General features: G+C 43.0%; 1 protein-coding gene across 1 annotated transcript; it reads left to right on the top strand.

Moving 5' to 3' along the window:
* The first annotated feature begins 9,619 nt into the window (after positions 1-9,619).
* On the top strand, positions 9,620-16,304 carry LOC121530888 (NFU1 iron-sulfur cluster scaffold homolog, mitochondrial-like). The gene is made up of 4 exons (XM_041836227.1): positions 9,620-9,649; positions 15,132-15,198; positions 15,322-15,496; positions 15,600-16,304. Exons 2-4 carry the CDS (start codon positions 15,167-15,169, stop codon positions 15,633-15,635), a joined length of 243 nt encoding a protein of 80 aa, XP_041692161.1. The 5' UTR covers positions 9,620-9,649; positions 15,132-15,166; the 3' UTR covers positions 15,636-16,304.
* The last annotated feature ends 2,650 nt before the right edge of the window (positions 16,305-18,954 follow it).

The raw sequence follows: 18,954 nt of genomic DNA, 5'->3' as shown, positions 1-18,954 counted from the left end.
CTTGCATCGCTGGTACGGGTAGCGGAATACTCTGGCAAATTCTGATTTGTTTACCATGTAGGAGTGAGTTCTCCAGTTACCTTGGAGAACTCAGCCTTTAAAGGGCCAAAGTATGCCGCGGCTGCAGGACATGGGTGCAGTGTGGTGGAAGACAAAGAAGTATAACCCCTTCCCTTGGTGCCACCGCGAGCACTTCCGGGTCCATGTGGCTCTTGTGCCCATCGAAGAGGAGAAGGAGAGGGCGCTCTTTCACTGCATGCTTAATGAAGTGCTGAAACCACTTCCTGAACAGGTCCCCGTCAATGTAGCCACTGCTTGACCGTCCATACAAGGCTTGGGGGGGGGCCTCCCAGTGTGTAGTGGCCACCGGGGAAACACTTGGTGTAGATGATAAACGGGGGGACGTCCTCCCCAGTTGCGTTGAAGCAGGCCAGCACTGTGATGTGCTCCTTGGTCCCCGGAGCCTGCTGTCAAAATGTTCATGGTTCAAAGTTCCAAATACATTTTTGCAGATTGTGCAAAACGCCTCTGTCAGAGGATACGGTAAAGCTTGACAACATGCAGCTGTTTTCGTGATATGTATTATCTAATACTTACAATTTCTTTCCTTTTTGCTTACTTGGCAGTTCTATCAACATTTAGCAACTAAGATAGCAACATTAGAAAATCCGTTAGCTATATTTCAGAGGTAAAAAGTTGGATATTAAATTAGGTGTGGTCTGTCGCGCAGTCGAATTTTACAATATGCAGCGTGTTCCACAAAATGTGTACATATAACTTTTTTGAAAACTCTCAAAACCTAACTTAACTTACATAAATTGCACTGAAAATCGGTGGTCAGCTAGCTAAAAGGGTGTCGTTAGTCACAAAACTTACCGTTATTTTTCAGTCCATTTAAATGTTGAGCTCGATGTGATTCAGTCCTCCAACCGCTAGAGAGTGTCCGGGGTTAGGGGATGTCCGATGTTTGGGGAAAATTAGCTACATGTTCGTCAACTAAACAGTTAGCTGCTAACTGTTAGCTAGCTCTGTTTCATAAGATAAGGTCTGACGCAGTTTAGTAGTAATGAGCTAAAGTGATTATTGTAGCTCCATCTCCAGTAAAAAGTTATTACAGTTGCAATATGATTGAACTAGTTTAATAGGACATTTAATTTGTAGCTAGCAAACTAGCTAGTTGCTCAGCTTGCCTCACTGGGGAGAAAATACACAGGCAGCATCATGCTGTGGGGTTGCTTTGCTGCAGGAGGGACTGGTGCACTTCACAAAATAGATGGCATCATGAAGAAGGAAAATTATGTTGATATATTGAAGCAACATCTCAAGACATCAGTCAGGAAGTTAAAGCTTGGTCGCAAATGGGTCTTCCAAATGGACAATGACCCCAAGCATACTTCCAAAGTTGTGGCAAAATGGCTTAAGGACAACAAAGTCAAGGTATTGGAGTGGCCATCACAAAGCCCTGACCTCAATCCTATAGAAAATGTGTGGGCAGAACTGAAAAAGTGTGTGCAAGCAAGGAGGCCTACAAACCTGACTCAGTAACACCAACTCTGTCAGGAGGAATAGGCCAAAATTAACCCAACTTATTGTGGGAAGCTTGTGGAAGGCTACCCGAAACGTTTGACCCAAGTTAAACAATTTAAAGGCAATGCTACCAAATACTAATTGAGTGTATGTAAACTTCTGACCCACTGGGAATGTGATAAAAAAAATTAAGCTGAAAAAATCATTCTCTCTACTATTATTCTGACATTTCACATTCTTAAAATATAGTGGTGATCCTAACTGACCTAAGACAGGGAATATTTACTAGGATTAAATGTCAGGAATTGTGAAAAACAGAGTTTAAATGTATTTGGCTAAGGTGTATGTAAACAGTGGGGTCCAAAATTATTGACACCTTGATAAAGATGAGCAAAAATGACTGTACTGAGCTATATTGTATGCAAAAAAAGGGGAAATTATATTATACTAATACAATTGCTCAGATAAATGGTTGTTTTTTTTCTTAACAAGGTAGGGGTCAATTATTGACACCCCTGTTTTCAATACCTTGTGTTGTATAATCTGGAGTCCCGAAGCATTACTTGCAGATGAAAAAAAATTAATCAGGTTTTATTCCCTATTGTTTTACAAATCTTAATTTAAGGGGAAGTGGAACAAAAATCTAAACTGCATTCTTTCGCCCTTGCAGGTCTGCTCCTGCATTGCCAAACACAAGTTATTTAGCCCCTCATAGGTGTGTTGAATCTGCTCATTAAAGCTCTGTTGGGAGGCTGGGTGCTGCCCAGTTGCAGAGAGTGGCGCTCTCCACTGCCGTGGTGCAGAACTTTGTGAGAGCGGTTTCTCCTGCGCTTTGTTGCGGTCGCTCTCCGTGGACCTGAAAATGAATTCTTCGGAATAGGCACATTCTCGGGCTCACGGGTTAACATGACATTCTTCATATACAATACCAGTCAAAAGTTTGGACACACCTACTCAGTCAAGTTTTTTTTTTTTTTACTATTTTCTACATTTTAGAATAATAGTGAAGACATCAAAACTATGAAATAACACACATGGAATCATGTAGTAACCAAAGTGTTAAACAAATCAATGTATTTTATATTTAAGATTCTTCAAATAGCCACCCTTTGCCTTGATGACAGCTTTGCACACTCTTGGAATTCTCTCAACCAGCTTCACCTGGAATGCTTTTCCAACAGTCTTGAAGGAGTTCCCAAATATGCTGAGCACTTGTTGGCTGCTTTTGCTTCACTCTGCGGTCCGACTCATCCCTAACCATCTCAATTGGGTTGAGGTCGGGGGACTGTGCAGGCCAGGTCATCTGATGCAGCACTTCATTACTCTCCTTGGTAAAATAGCCCTTTTATATATTTTATTTTATTTTACCTCAAACAGTCACACTCCAAACTCCACTATGGCCAAGACCAAAGAGCGGTCCTTTGACAGCTCTTTGGTCTTGGCCATAGTGGAGTTTGGAGTGTGACTGTTTGAGGTTGTGGACAGGTGTCTTTTATACTGATAACAAGTTCAAACAGGTGCCAATAATACAGGTAACAAGTGGAGGACAGAGGAGCCTCTTAAAGAAGAAGTTACAGGTCTGTGAGAGCCAGAAATCTTGCTTGTTTGTAGGTGACCAAATACTTATTTTCCACCATAATTTGCAAATAAATTCATTAAAAATCCTACAATGTGATTTTCTGGATTTTTTTCCTCAATTTCTGTCATAGTTGATGTGTACCTATGATGAAAATTACAGGCCTCTCATCTTTTTAAGTGGGAGAACTTGCACAATTGGTGGCTGACTAAATACTTTTTTTCCCCAGTGTAAGTGTGCCTAAATAAATCACAGACAGTGCACCAGCAAAGCCCCCCCACACCATAACACCTTCTCCTCCATGCTTTACGGTTGGAACTACACATGCGGAGATCATCCGTTCACCCACACCGCGTCTCACAAAGACACGGCGGTTGGAAATAAAAATCTCCAATTTGGACTCCAGACCAAAGGACACATTTCCACCGGTCTAATGTCCAGTGCTCGTGTTTCTTGGCCCAAGCAGGTCTCTTCTTCTTATTGGTGTCCTTTAGTAGTGGTTTCTTTGCAGTAATTCGACCATGAAGGCCTGATTCACACAGTCCCCTCTGAACAATTGATGTTGAGATGTGTCTGTGACTTGAACTCTGTGACGCATTCATTTGGGCTGCAATTTCTGAGGCTGGTAACTAATGAACTTATCCTCTGCAGCAGAGGTAAATCTGGGTCTTCCATTCCTGTGGCAGTCCTCATGAGAGCCAGTTTCATCATAGCGCTTGATGGTTTTTGCGACTGCACTTGAAGAAACATTCAGAGTTCTTGAAATGTTCCGTATTGACTGACGTTCATGTCTTAAAGTAATGATGGACTGTCGTTTCTCTTTGCTTATTTGAGCTGTTCTTGCCATAATATGGACTTGGTCTTTTACCAAATAGGGCTATCTTCTGTATACCTCCCCCCTACCTTGTCACAACACAACTGATTGGCTCAAACACATTAAGAAGGAAAGAAATTCCACAAATTAACTTTTAACAAGGCACACCTGTTAATTGAAATGCATTTCAGGTGACTACCTCATGATGCTGGTTGAGAGAATGCCAAGAATGTGCAAAGCTGTCATCAAGGCAAAGGGTGGCTATTTGAAGAATCTCAAATATAAAATATTTTGATTTGTTTAACCCTTTTCTTGGTTACTACATGATTCCATATGTGTTATCTCATAGTTTTGATGTCTTCACTATTATTCTACAATGTAGAAAATATTTTTAAAATAAAGAAAAACCCTTGAATAAGTAGATGTGTCCAAACTTTTGACTGGTAGTGTAGTTACAAAAAACTCTGGCCCGATGATACAACAATTGAATGGGTTTCTTTAGGAGAGTGTTCAATGTCATTCTAATGCTACATGAGCGTATCTTATCATCTCTTCCTCTGAACACCTCTTTTACATGTCCCATCTTCCACATATGACGTGGGATTTTGTCTTTGTGCACAAGTGCAACATCTCCAACCTTGAATGTGGCTTTGTTGTGTGCTTTCTTCAACAGCAGTTCTGAAAATAATTAGATGGCAATATCCATGGGTGTTTTTGCCCTTATGACACAATCCTGTCTCGAAGCTCTTGGACAATTCTTTCGACCTCATGGCTTGGTTTTTCCTCTGACATGCACTGCCAACTGTGGGACCTTATATAGACAGGTGTGTGCCTTTCCAAATCATGTCCAATCAATTGAATTTACCACAGGTGGAGTCCAATCAAGTTGTAGAAACATCACAAGGATGATCTCAGGCTCTGATCAGTCCCTACACCCAAACGAAGGCATTGCGTTCATCCACATCTGGCCTGCTGGCCCCCCTACCTCTGCGGTAGCACAATTCCCGCTCAGCCCAGTCAAAACTGTTCGCTGCTCTGGCACCCCAATGGTGGAACAAGCTCCCTCACGACGCCAGGACAGCGGAGTCACTCACCACCTTCCGGAGACACTTGAAACCCCACCTCGTTAAGGAATACCTGGGATAGGATAAAGTAATCCTTCTACCCCCCCTTACCCCACCCCAAAGAAGAAAAAAAAATATATATATATTGTGATGTCACGAGCGGCTACACAGCTTTCAGCGGGATTGCTCAAGTAGTGCAAGGAGACCAGGTTCAACCAAAACAAGGATTTTATTAAAGGTCTTGGGAAACTAACGAAAGTATAACACAATTCTGTTCTCTGGTGGCTCTTAAGGGTTAACAGTTCAGGGATGTCTCTTCCACATCCAAAATCATAACTCTCCCTCGCTCAAATAACTTTTCCCCAGTCTTACTGTATTCCACGTTGCAGCTAGTGGCCAACCCAGCAAAACGTCCTTCCAAATGTCCCACACGTATTTCCACAGGTGCATATATCCAAAGGTGAGTATTTCCCAAAGGTAAGTATCTCCAAATCCTTATATTCCTCATGGAAGTGGACGTGCAGCACTCTTGTCCTCCAGAGAGCCCAGCTTCGAGACTGTGTCTCTTCCCTTCAACAAACCTTCAGCTCATCAGCTCCTCATTTGTTTCAGCTGCGTGGGAAGATTGGCCATAGAGGGGTGGAGTTCCCGACCATACCAGCAGATGGAGCCATAGCTGTCTGGGTTTGCAGCCACCTCAGGGGGATGTAACGTCCCTCCAGGACACAGCCTCTCGTGACATCACACATCCCCCTCCTCGGGACCGACGTCCTCGTCGGGGTAAAGGCAGCGAAGAAGGCATCACGCCGGGAGAGGGCGTCCGCATTGCCGTGGTGCTTGCCAGCCTGCTCTCTCTTCAACTCCTCCACCTCTAGGACCAGGGACTCAGCCTCCTGTTGTCTCTCCTTGAGTTTCTTACTGAACGCATCAGCCTTGGTTTTAGCAGAGTTTAGCAGCTTTCAGTTCCTTCTCTCTCTTTGCCTCCGCATTCTTCATCTTGTTCTCCAACACCTTGTACTTCTCCTCTGCCTTCTTCTGGACCTCCTTACTACTGCGCAGGGTCTCCTCACACTCCTCGATGGTCCTGCGCAGCCTCTCCAGCTCCTCCTGTTGCTTAGGGAAGGAGCTCTGTTGGAGTTTAGCCTGGAGGATATCTAACTCTTCTGTCTTCATGTCTAACTGTTGCTTTAACAAACGATACCTCTCAGCGGTCCCCTTCAGACCAGACAGTTCTTTGTCCAGATTCTGTAGCTCCGTCTCTGTGTCGGTCTGGGCACCTGCCATCCCTATCAGAGCCCGGGCGGGAGTGAGTAACTCGGAGGATTGCACCGGAGCCTTCCCAGGATGAGTCTTGCCTCTCCGTTTCCGAGGTACTCGGGTTATCCTCTCCTGAGACTCTCTCCAGAGTGGGTAAAAGGCTGGGCAGTCTCGTCCAATTAGGACAGGGACGGGGAGGGGAATCAACCACCCCGCGCCGTCGTGTGTATGGTTCCCCGTGTGCTGGTCATTGTAAGTTCAGTAATGGGGTATTCTCTGGTGTCCCCATGGACACAGGAAACTGGGAGGACTTTCCCCGGGGTCAGACACGTTGGGCCCACCAAATCCTTACGCACCAGGGTGGCCCGGCTACCAGAATCCAGTAAGGCCTCCACATCATGGTGATTCACAGTTACCGGGCAGGTGGGGGGTCGATCTGGGCCGCCATCTACGACTCCCAAGAGCGAGGCAAAACGGTGTGTGGGTGCTGCGCTGGAGGACTCCGCAGTGGGCATAGGTTCATCGGCTGGTTTCCCACACTGCCAGGAGATATGTCCCATCTCCCCACACCGGTAACACTGTCGAGTTTCCCCCTCCTGGTGTACTCTTCTTGGACCCGCCTGGTTTCTGGCTCCCCCTGGAGCCGGGATAAGTCCTGACGTGGCTGGGTTCGAGACCTTGGGGTCCTTTGGACGGGTTCTTCCCATTTGTGGTGGGGCCGCACTCCTGGGGTCTTTTCGGAAGCATTCAGCATCTCCGCTGTGGCCTGGTACTTTTCCACAGCTTCCACGGTCAGATCAGCCGTGGTCAAGGCCTGTTGACTGATGAACCGTTTTGCCTCATAAGGCAGGGCGCGTAGGTAACGATCCACCACAACGGCCTCCACCACCGCCGCTGCTGTATTCCTCTGCGGATCCAGCCATTTCCTTGCGATTCGGACAAGTTCATGCATCTGCGCCCGAGGAGGTTGGTCTGGTTGGAAGGTCCAGCTGTGAAAGCGCTGGGCCATACCAAACTTTGTGAGTCCATATCTGCTGAGGATCTCAGACTTCAGGGCATCATAGTCAGTAACCTGGTCAGGGGCCCAGGTCCCGGACAGCATTCAGCGATTCCCCGGTTAGAAAGGGGGCTAACAGACCAACCCACTGTTGCTTGGGCCAGGCTTCCCTAGTGGCCGTGGCCTCAAATGCATGCAGGTATGCCTCAATGTCATCGGTAGCTCCCATCTTAGATATAAAGTCACTTGCCTTTATTGGGCGGGTATTTTGGACAACCCTCTGTCTCTGCAACTGCAATTCCTCTGCCTTCAGAAGGTTGGCTTTCTTTTGCTCCTCCAAGAGAGCCACGTTTGCTTGCATCTGGGCTTGCTGGCCAGCAACAAGGGCTTTCAATATGTCCTCCATTTCAGTCGGCGGGGAGCCTACGGCCAACTTGGAAAACTGGGTGATCAAACCTTCGGTATCCTCCTCTGACATGCACTATTAACGCTTGAGCGTGCCTGTATTCTCCACCATCTGTGATGTCACGAGCGGCTACACAGCTTTCAGCGGGATTGCTCAAGTAGTGCAAGGAGACCAGGTTCAACCAAAACAAGGATTTTATTAAAGGTCTTGGGAAACTAACGAAAGTATAACACAATTCTGTTCTCTGGTGGCTCTTAAGGGTTAACAGTTCAGGGATGTCTCTTCCACATCCAAAATCATAACTCTCCCTCGCTCAAATAACTTTTCCCCAGTCTTACTGTATTCCACGTTGCAGCTAGTGGCCAACCCAGCAAAACGTCCTTCCAAATGTCCCACACGTATTTCCACAGGTGCATATATCCAAAGGTGAGTATTTCCCAAAGGTAAGTATCTCCAAATCCTTATATTCCTCATGGAAGTGGACGTGCAGCACTCTTGTCCTCCAGAGAGCCCAGCTTCGAGACTGTGTCTCTTCCCTTCAACAAACCTTCAGCTCATCAGCTCCTCATTTGTTTCAGCTGCGTGGGAAGATTGGCCATAGAGGGGTGGAGTTCCCGACCATACCAGCAGATGGAGCCATAGCTGTCTGGGTTTGCAGCCACCTCAGGGGGATGTAACGTCCCTCCAGGACACAGCCTCTCGTGACATCACAATATATATATTGTAAAGTGGTTATCCCACTGGCTATAAGGTGAATGCACCAATTTGTAAGTCGCTCTGGGTAAGATAAACAGAAATAAAATAAAGAAATACCTTATTTACATAAGTATTCAGACCCTTTGCTATGAGACTCGAAATTGAGGTCAGATTCATCCTTGAGATGTTTCTACAACTTGATTGTAGTCCACCTGTGGTAAATTCAATTGATTGGACATGATTTGGAAAGGTACACACCTGTCTATATAAGGTCCCACTGTTGACAGTGCATGTCAGAGCGAAAACTAATCCATGAGGTCGAAGGAATTGTTTGTAGAGCTCCGAGACAGGATTGTGTTGAGGCATAGATCTGGGGAAGGGTACATTTTAGAATAAGGCTGTAACATAACAAAATGTGGAAAAAGTCAAGGGGTCTGAGTACTTTCTGAATTCACTGTATATGGAAAAATACACTTTTTAAAATGTTGACCAAACGATTGGTCGAAAGAACAGACGACTCTCTGTCACAAATATTTTTCTTAGTCGGGGACAGCCCTAATATTTGGCCTTCTGTTTTAGGTTATTGTTCTGCTGAAAGGTGAATGTGTCTGTTGGAAAGCAGACTGAACCAGGTTCTCCTCTAGGCTGTGGCCTGTGCTTAGCTCTCTCTATTCAGTTTATTTTTATCCTAAAAACTCCCTAGTCCTTGCGTCTGACATACCCATAACATGATGCAGCCACCACCATACTTGAAAATATGAAGTGGTACTCAGTGATGTGTTGGATTTGCCCCAAACATAACTCTGTGTATTCATGACAGAAATATAATTTATTTTCCACATTTTTTACAGTTACTTTAGTGCCTTATTGCAGACAGGATGCATGTTTTGGAATATTTTTATTCTGTACAGGTTTCCTTCTTTTCACTCTGTCATTTAGATTAGTATTTTGGAGTAACTACAATGTTGTTGATCCATCCTAATTTTTCTCCTATCACAGCCATTAAAATCTGTAACTGTTTTAAAGTCACCATTGGCCTCATGGTGAAATCCCTGAGTGGTTTCCTTCTTCTCCGGCAACTGAGTTAGGAAGGACGCCTGTATCTTTGTAGTGACTGCTTGTATTGATACCCCATCCAAAGTCTAATTAATAACTTTACCATGTTCAAAGGGATATTCAATGTCTGTTTTTTCTATTTTTACCCATCTACCAATAGGTGCCCTTCTTTGTGAGACATTGGAAAACCTCCCTGGTCTTTGTGGTTGAATCTGTTTGAAATTCACTGTTCGACTGAGGGACCTTACAGATAATGGTATGTGTGGGGTACAGAGATGAGGTAGTCATTCATAAATCGTGGACTCACTGTGTGCAATAGTGTTTAACATGTGACTTGTTAAGCGAATATTTACTCCTAAATGCTTATTGACTCAAGACATTTCAGCTTTAAATGTTTAATTAATTTGTACAAATTTCAAAAAACAATTCCACTTTGACGTTATGGGGTATTGTGTGTAGGCGAGTGACACAACATCTCAATTGAATCAATTTAAAATGCAGGCAGAAACAGAAAGTGGAAAAAGTCAAGGGGTGTGAATACTTTCTGAAGGCACTGTACAACAAAGTGATTCAAGACTGTCATACATAGTAGCATTGTTTCTGAACTTTATCAGCCTGTAGAATCTATTTTCTGCCATTACTTCACATCTCCCGTCGATGTACTTCACATTCTCTTCAAACTTCTATAAACTATGGTGCGCTCTTCTCTTTTTCCATGTGAAAACCGATAGATTCCGCTCAAAGCGCTTTCTGTTCTACACCACTCACGTGCATTACTCCGATGTCTTGAGGATCAGTTGTCACTGATAACACTGATGTTTCTGTGCCTTGCACTAGTCATCCGAATGTGCTCTTCACAGCAACTAGGCCTTCGTTCAGTCTCTCAATTCTTCCCATCACTATTTTCCAATAATGAACACCTCCTATTAGAATAGACAACTCTTCTGTGTCCATACCTCTGATTGGGATGTCGGCCACTTAGTCCTCTCCAAGATTTCTTCTCATTTGTTCACTTGCCACTTTCATATTTGAAGTGCACACTGTCTCCAATAGCTCTGTATCTACCCCTTGGCTATTTCTCAGGTTTCTCAAACGCACCCTTACTCTTCTGCATGTTATCTTCTTGGGTGTAACTGAGCAAATGTATGCAAATTCAACACTTCCTGTCCTACTACAGTTAAGTGCTCGTGAAATGTTTTGCGTTGGCTGTCCCCATCTCTAGGAAACACCTTGTTACTTGACTTTGGTTAGGAGTTTCTATAAACACTGTAACTGTTTGCAGTAATACTGTGCTACCTTCACTGTTACCTGGTGAAATAGATACTACAGCATCTGATGTGTCCATGTGCTCTCCATGGCGCGTCTCTGTGCGCACTGGGTACTCTGGGCGCTGATTGAGTGCAGTTCCATGGTGTCTTCAGCCACATTCTTCACATGATCTACCTTATGCTCTGCAGGAATGCACAACGTCTTGTACCTAGACACACACAACACCTGCCTTGTCTCCTTAGCTTTCCTCTCCTTAGTTCCACCGTTAACTCGTTAGTCTTTGGATCTTTGATCCATTCTGTCACAGAATATGCATTGTGACTCCTCCCTCGCACTTGTGTGAAGCGTTGCTGTAGAGGATGTGTTGGGCTTTCTTCTCGAATGTTCTCCTCTCCCATGTCCTGTCTCGCGTTCTGTGGAATATACTCCTGCTTTTGTGTATCAGATTAGCCATTCTCTCTCGGCTCTCAACCTCATGAGATCTTTCACCTTGAGAACATTGTCATTTTGTGAACGAGTGAACTCTAACGTGATCTCTTCTGGGATCATTTTCCTGATTGGGCATAGTAAGTTACCGTAAGTGTCCTCTACAATCGTCATTGTGTCTAGACTATGGACTTGGATTTTAATGTCATCGTGCAGTTAGCGCAGTGATACGTCTGTTGCTCTCTTCACTGAAGTCAAGTTCAAGAGCGTGCGCATTAATGACTAGATCATTTACGCCCAAATCGATTCATTAGCATTCTGATTACATTGTCATAATTCTCATCAGATAATGCTAAGCCAGCAGCTACATTTGCAGCTGTACCAGTTAGAAATGACTTTAGATCGTTAAACTTATCTGACTTACTGAGATTTGGTTTCTTTTCAATTGCCATGTCATATTGACTCCATAACGTTTGCCATTGGCTAATGTCCACAGATAACTTTTCAATGACCAGTTCGGGTAGTTTCACTGTGTGATTTTGCACATTGTCCAAATGATGGGAAGTAGCGCTTGCATTGTCCTCATTTACATTCCTCATAAATCGTTTGCTGACACTTATTTCATCCATATAACCCATTGCAGTATTCACTTCTTCGTTCAAGCTATCCGTGGGAGTTTCATTTTCAACGTTCCGTTCTCATTCAATGTTTGTTCCTTTGCAATGAATTGTTCCATACATTCCTCCAAGATATTCACAGGGGTGTTCCTCTCCCAGTACCTGATCAATTCTGTTTGACAGCCTTTTCGTTGCCGTCCTTGTTGTTCCCCAAATCTGTTTCAATCGTGCAAGTTCCCTCATGGTTTCTCCTGGTTAACTCCAATATAATCCTCCGTATCACTTTCTCTTGTCATTTTCTTTGAGGAATCCATCCCTCATGGGTTTCGGCATCAACTTGTGGTGTAAAATCAGGAGTCCCGAAGCATTACTTGCCGTTGAAAAAAAAATCAGGTTTTATTCCCTATTGTTTTACAAATCTAAACTTTAGGAAAAGGGGAAGTAAAAATTCAAATGGCATTCTTCCGCCCTTGCAGGTCTGCTCCTGTCAGGCCAAACATAAGTTAGGCATGACACCTGTAGCCCCATACAAGTGTATTGAAGTTGCTCATTAAAAGCTTTGGTGGGGTCTGGGTGCGGCGCAGTTGCAGAGAGTGGCGCTCTCCACTGCACTGGTGCTGAACTCTGAGCGGTTTCTCCCGCGCTTGATTGCAGTCACTCTTCGTGGTCCTGAAAATGTATTTTTCAGAATAGGCACATTTTCTGGCTCACGGGTTAACATGGCATTCTTCGTATAGTTACAACATACCTCACCAACGAGGATAATGGCACTGAACCTTTTTCTAAAATGTTTTACGAGTTGGAGAACACACAGGGAGTGATTTTAGACCATTCCTCCATACAGAAAGAATCCTTCCAAATTCTTGATATCCTTCGTCTGGCTTATGGACTGCCCTCTTAAATTCAAACCACAGGTTTTAAAGTCCGGAGATTGCCATTGCAAAATGTTTTTGGGGGGGCCAATTAACAATTTATTTGTTGATTTTGATGTTTGCTTGGTCTTATTGTCTTGCTGGAAGAGCCACTTGTGGCCAGGTTGCCACCTCCTGGCAGAGGCAACCAGGTTTTTGTCTAAAACCTGGTTGCCTCTGGGTAAAGTTCACAATGCCGTTGACCTTAACAAGGGACCCAGGACCAGTGGACGCAAAATAGCCCCATAACATCAAAGCTCCACCACCATGTTTTACAGTAGTTATGGGGTTATTTTCTTCTCATGCATTCTCATTTCAACGCCTAACCCGCCACTGGTGTGCGTGGCCAAAGAGCTTAATTTTCATGTCATCTGACCAAAGCACCGGTTCCAATCCAAGTGCAGTTTAGCAAAATCCAGGCCTTTTACATTTGTTGGATGACATGAAAATAGAGCTCTTTGGCCACGCACACCAGTGGTGGGTTTGGCGTCGAAATGAGTGGCTTATCAATGACAAAATCTGCCATTTTCAACCTGTATATTATTAAATAAATAATTCTCTCTACTATTATTCTGACATTTCACATTCTTAAAATAAAGTGGTGATCCTAACTGACCTAAGACCGGGGATTTTTACTAGGATTAAATGTCAGGAATTGTGAAAAACTGAGTTTAAATGTATTTGGCTAAGTAAAGTATGTAAACTTCCGACTTCAACTATGTATGTGTGTATGTACAGTGGGGAGAACAAGTATTTGATACACTGCCGATTTTGCAGGTTTTCCTACTTACAGAGCATGTAGAGGTCTGTAATTTTTATCATAGGTACACTTCAACTGTGAGAGACGGAATCTAAAACAAAAATCCAGAAAATCACATTGTATAATTTTTAAGTAATTCATTTGCATTTTATTGCATGACATAAGTATTTGATACATCAGAAAGCATAACTTAATATTCGGTACAGAAACCTTTGTTTGCAATTACAGAGATCATACGTTTCCTGTAGGTCTTGACCATGTTTGCACACACTGCAGCAGGGATTTTGGCCCACTCCTCCATACAGACCTTCTCCAGATCCTTCAGGTTTTGGGGCTGTCGCTGGGCAATACGGACTTTCAGCTCCCTCCAAAGATTTTCTATTGGGTTCAGGTCTGGAGACTGGCTAGGCCACTCCAGGACCTTGAGATGCTTCTTACGGAGCCACTCCTTAGTTGCCCTGGCTGTGTGTTTCGGGTCGTTGTCATGCTGGAAGACCCAGCCACGACCCATCTTCAATGCTCTTACTGAGGGAAGGAGGTTGTTGGCCAAGATCTCGCGATACATGGCCCCATCCATCCTCCCCTCAATACGGTGCAGTCGTCCTTTCCCCTTTGCAGAAAAGCATCCCCAAAGAATTATGTTTCCACCTCCATGCTTCACGGTTGGGATGGTGTTCTTGGGGTTGTACTCATCCTTCTTCTTCCTCCAAACACGGCGAGTGGAGTTTAGACCAAAAAGCTCTATTTTTGTCTCATCAGACCACATGACCTTCTCCCATTCCTCCTCTGGATCATCCAGATGGTCATTGGCAAACTTCAGACGGGCCTGGACCTGCGCTGGCTTGAGCAGGGGGACCTTGCGTGCGCTGCAGGATTTTAATCCATGACGGCGTAATGTGTTACTAATGGTTTTCTTTGAGACTGTGGTCCCAGCTCTCTTTAGGTCATTGACCAGGTCCTGCCGTGTAGTTCTAGGCTGATCCCTCACCTTCCTCATGATCATTGATGCCCCACGAGGTGAGATCTTGCATGGAGCCCCAGACCGAGGGTGATTGACCGTCATCTTGAACTTCTTCCATTTTCTAATAATTGCGCCAACAGTTGTTGCCTTCTCACCAAGCTGCTTGCCTATTGTCCTGTAGCCCATCCCAGCCTTGTGCAGGTCTACAATTTTATCCCTGATGTCCTTACACAGCTCTCTGGTCTTGGCCATTGTGGAGAGGTTGGAGTCTGTTTGATTGAGTGTGTGGACAGGTGTCTTTTATACAGGTAACGAGTTCAAACAGGTGCAGTTAATACAGGTAATGAGTGGAGAACAGGAGGGCTTCTTAAAGAAAAACTAACAGGTCTGTGAGAGCCGGAATTCTTACTGGTTGGTAGGTGATCAAATACTTATGTAAAATGCAAATTAATTACTTAAAAATCATACAATGTGATTTTCTGGATTTTAGATTCCGTCTCTCACAGTTGAAGTGTACCTATGATTAAAAAAATTACAGACCTCTACATGCTTTGTAAGTAGGAAAACCTGCAAAATCGGCAATGTATCAAATACTTGTTCTCCCCACTGTATGTGTGTGTGTGTGTGTGTGTGTGTGTATGTATGTATGTGTGTGTATATATATATATATATATATATTATTATTTTATTTTTTTAAATTAAAAAATAAAAGATGGTTGCATTTATTTCCTGTGTTAAATGTTATAAGTACTGTAAGCATATTTTTGCACAAACTGTTCCTTTTGTCTTTACAGCACCATCAGATGATGATGATGATGAGGTGATTGCTATGATCAAAGAGCTTCTGGACACCCGAATCAGGTATTATTACAGTAGTTGTATATAGCCGTTATCTGATATCTCCCTCCCTGTTGTCAGAAGTGTCTCTCTGCTCATTGCAGTATCAGTATGTATTAAATTCTTAACTCATGTGGCTTCCCCCAGGCCCACAGTGCAGGAGGATGGTGGAGATGTCCTGTATTGTGGCTTTGAGGTTGGCATTGTAAAGCTGAAGCTGCAGGTCTCCTGCACCAGTTGCCCCAGCTCCATGGTCACTCTGAAGAGTGGCATCCAGAATATGTTGCAGTTCTATGTCCCTGAAGTGGAAGGGGTGGAGCAGGTTTGTACCCTGTACGAAATAACTTGCAGAATTTGAGATGATTGCCTGTAGGTCTAGTTCTCGATTTCACAAGACTAACCTATCATGTGTTGTACTTTCCCAGGTGGAGGATGAGCAAGAGGAGGTTGCCCAAGGCTGAGTCCAATGGAAACTTCTCAGACCTTATAGACATTCCTCTTACCCTCTCCCCTCCTGCAGCCACTCTGGACTCCAGTATTGCTGATTAATCCGCATCGTAGAGGCTTGTCAGCACAGCAGAGGCGAAAGAAGAACTTAGCTGTTATTTTGAGAGATTTGTCATTGGACTTCATAACAGTTCCCAGAGATTGTCAGCAGTCAACCATTCTGGCTACGGGACTCAGTGGGTAAGAGAGGACTCCGCCTTGTCTGAAGTAGTGTCTTTGTCCTGCTGTTTGCTTTGGAAGGCTTCCAGGCTGATGGAGTTCCACTTTAACTTTTGTCTGACAATGTATTTATACCAGTATCTCATTATCACACCAAATAACTCAGTAAGTATTGGTTATTAAAAAAACAACTCCATCCATATACAACACATGTGCACACTGTATAATGTAAATAAATAAAGTACATTGAATTAAGAGTGAATTAAATTATTTGATTGAACGCCTTGAATGTTGGCAACCAAATCCTTTATCAAGTCTGATGGGAAAAAGTGCACATGTTGCACAGATAAAGGATACTCCTTTTGCCACTATGGTCTGGAGGAAAGCTTGAGTTTCCATTGGTTTAAGTCTTTTACTATGATCATGTACATTTTAAATAAGTAATTAAAAACCTATAAATTCTACATCTTTGTTGTGACTTTATCATCCACAAACCTTCATCTCTGTGCAGTCAACTCTGTTATGTAACTTCTTGGGCGATCCAAGCAAATTCACATTAAAATGTGTGTTATAGATCTGTCACTCTCAGTGAGTATGTTTACATGCACACTAATAATTCGATATTGAACTGATTATGGCAGTAGACAGAGTTTGGAAATAGTCATGTAAACACCTTCCTCTGCTTATCTTAATCGGCATAAGGTCAAAATCGAAGTAAGCATACGCCGATTAAAACACCTGGTTTTCTGAGCAATTTTTAGAATTATCAGTGGTGTGTATTCATGGATGCCAAGGGAAGCCAAGCTTCCCCAAGAAAATAAAAAAATATATTTTGTATCTTTCGTCTCTGTGTTTCATAAATGTAATTCAATTCGCAAAAGGCTGAATGTATCTCACCAGAGAAAGCATCCGAGCAAGCGAAACAGCGCCCCTCTGTCTCTGTATGTGTAGCCCATCTATCTGATGCTGTCTGGTCAAAAAGAGTATGACATTATTGCCACCGTAGCATTGAATGCAAGGGAAGCCAGCGAGCATTTGGCCTCCCTTGATAAAAACAATTCTAAAATAAGTGTTGAGCTAAACTGAGTGTGCTCCGCTGTGAATGGTCCTGGCGCAACAAAATAAAGTGTCAACGAAAGTCAGTTTGGATTTGGCTTCACACCAATCACATCACATCAGAAGCCAAACGTCATTGACAGAAAAATCTTGAATTGTTGCATCTCATTGTCATGCTCCTGTGGCTGGCTAGCTAGTTAGCTAAAATAGTCCCTTTCATAAATGAGCCATGAATGGAGATAGGGTTTTTGACTTTTTACTTAATTCTCCGTACTGGCCAATGATTATAACAGCGATTCTGATCCAACTATCAATTCATACATTGTTCCCCTGGCCTGAGAGGATAGAGGTGCAACATGTAGCTAGATGTAGTAGGCTAATGTTAACTAGCTGGCCTGGCACAGCGTTGCCCATGAAAGGAAATTAGGCTAGAAAGCAAGCATTTTAGCCAGGTAGCCTAGTACAATAAAAACTAAAAGCGTGTACTGTATGACAGTCATAGACCGTTTAGGCAGCATGAAAGAGGAGGATGGCATTGCCGTTTCTCTACAAGTAGGTTGAGTCAACGGCTGCGTTTCAAACACGCAAAAGACACACCCTTCTCCACTTACCCTCGCCTTATGCCTTTGGGGGAATCCCCGTGGCCATCTTTGCCGTCGGTCCAAACAATTAGCCAAGCAAGGGAAGTTGGCAACATAAGCCCCTCAGACCTTGTTTGTGATCAGGTGTACAATTCTATTCCCTCCGGGGCCTGAAATACCACATAATTCAATTCGCAATGATTGTTCAACCGCTAAGAAAAGTCAGCCAAAACTTAAAACCAACATCAATGTGGAGAAGTCAACATACTTCTCTATAGTTTAAGTAAAAACAAATGTAAATAAGTTAGAAATTGTGTTACTAATGCACATTAATGATGTTATTGTTTGGTTGGCTTTTGTAAACGTTCGCTAGCACGTACAACTTTCCCTGACATCACACTTATACATTGTAATTTTCGATTTACCTGATATCATCGGATGGCTAGTATTCGATGTCTGCGGATGCGTTGTCTTCTAGCCAAGATATGAAATGCAATCATAATTGACTAGTGCATATAAAGCACACACAACAGCTACCGGTAGTTCCATGATGACTAAAAACACAACCGTGGGACAAACAGTGACGAATTTCCGGGCAAGGGCGGCCATTTAAAATTCATTCATTCTTCCCTCGTCCCTTTTTTATTTTTATGTTTTAATGTATACAAAACATAATAATAATCATTGTACAAAATGATCAGCAATCAACAACGTACATCCCTACAGCAATCAACAACTTACATCCTTACATCAAACATGTCTAACAAAACAAAACACAGGTTTAAACAAGAAAATACTAAATACATACAAATAATTGTATTCACTCAGAAAAAATCTTATTATAATGATTCAGGAAGATATTTGTATTATTAACTATGGATAATGTCTTAACAAGATGAATAAATTCAATCAAAAATATTAGTAATTTTGGTATAGAATTCTGGAATTTCTGTTTGTGTATAAAGTATTTGGCAACTAGAATAAAAAAAATCACAATCATTTCAATGGTCTTGTTATCATTGCAATAGTAACAAATTATATTTTTGTCAAAAACATGGGTAGTGTTCAAAAAGCTAAATATGTACAGTGCATTCGGAAAGTATTCGACCCCTTGATTTTTTTCCACATTTTGTTACGTTACAGCCATATTCTAAAATGGATTAAATTGTTAAAAAATCCTCATCAGTCCACACACAATACCCCATTATGACAAAGCGAAAACAGGTTTTTAGACATTTAAAAAAAAAAAAAGTTTTACAGATACCTTATTTACATAAGTATTCAGACCCTCTGCTATGAGACTCGAAATTGAGCTCAGGTGCATCTTATTTTCATTGATCATCCTTGATGTTTCTACAACTTGATTGGAGTCCACCTGTGGTAAATTCTGTTGATTGGACATGATTTGGAAATGCACACACCTGGTCCCACAGTTGACAGTGCATGACAGAGCAAAAACCAAGCCATGAGGTTGAAG

Source organism: Coregonus clupeaformis, chromosome 18 (genome assembly GCF_020615455.1).
Source record: "Coregonus clupeaformis isolate EN_2021a chromosome 18, ASM2061545v1, whole genome shotgun sequence".
NCBI classification, from domain to species: Eukaryota; Metazoa; Chordata; class Actinopteri; order Salmoniformes; family Salmonidae; genus Coregonus; species Coregonus clupeaformis.
Note: the sequence above shows the minus strand (reverse complement) of the source record. Positions and strands in the feature narration are given on the sequence as shown.

What these genes read in the sequence shown, in the direction of transcription:
- LOC121530888 (XM_041836227.1), top strand. Translation starts at nt 15,167, where the DNA reads ATGATCAAAGAGCTTCTGGACACCCGAATCAG. An exon ending in CTTCTGGACACCCGAATCAG is followed by an intron (nt 15,199 to 15,321) that starts GTATTATTACAG and finishes GGCTTCCCCCAG; the next exon opens with GCCCACAGTGCAGGAGGATG. An exon ending in AAGTGGAAGGGGTGGAGCAG is followed by an intron (nt 15,497 to 15,599) that starts GTTTGTACCCTG and finishes GTACTTTCCCAG; the next exon opens with GTGGAGGATGAGCAAGAGGA.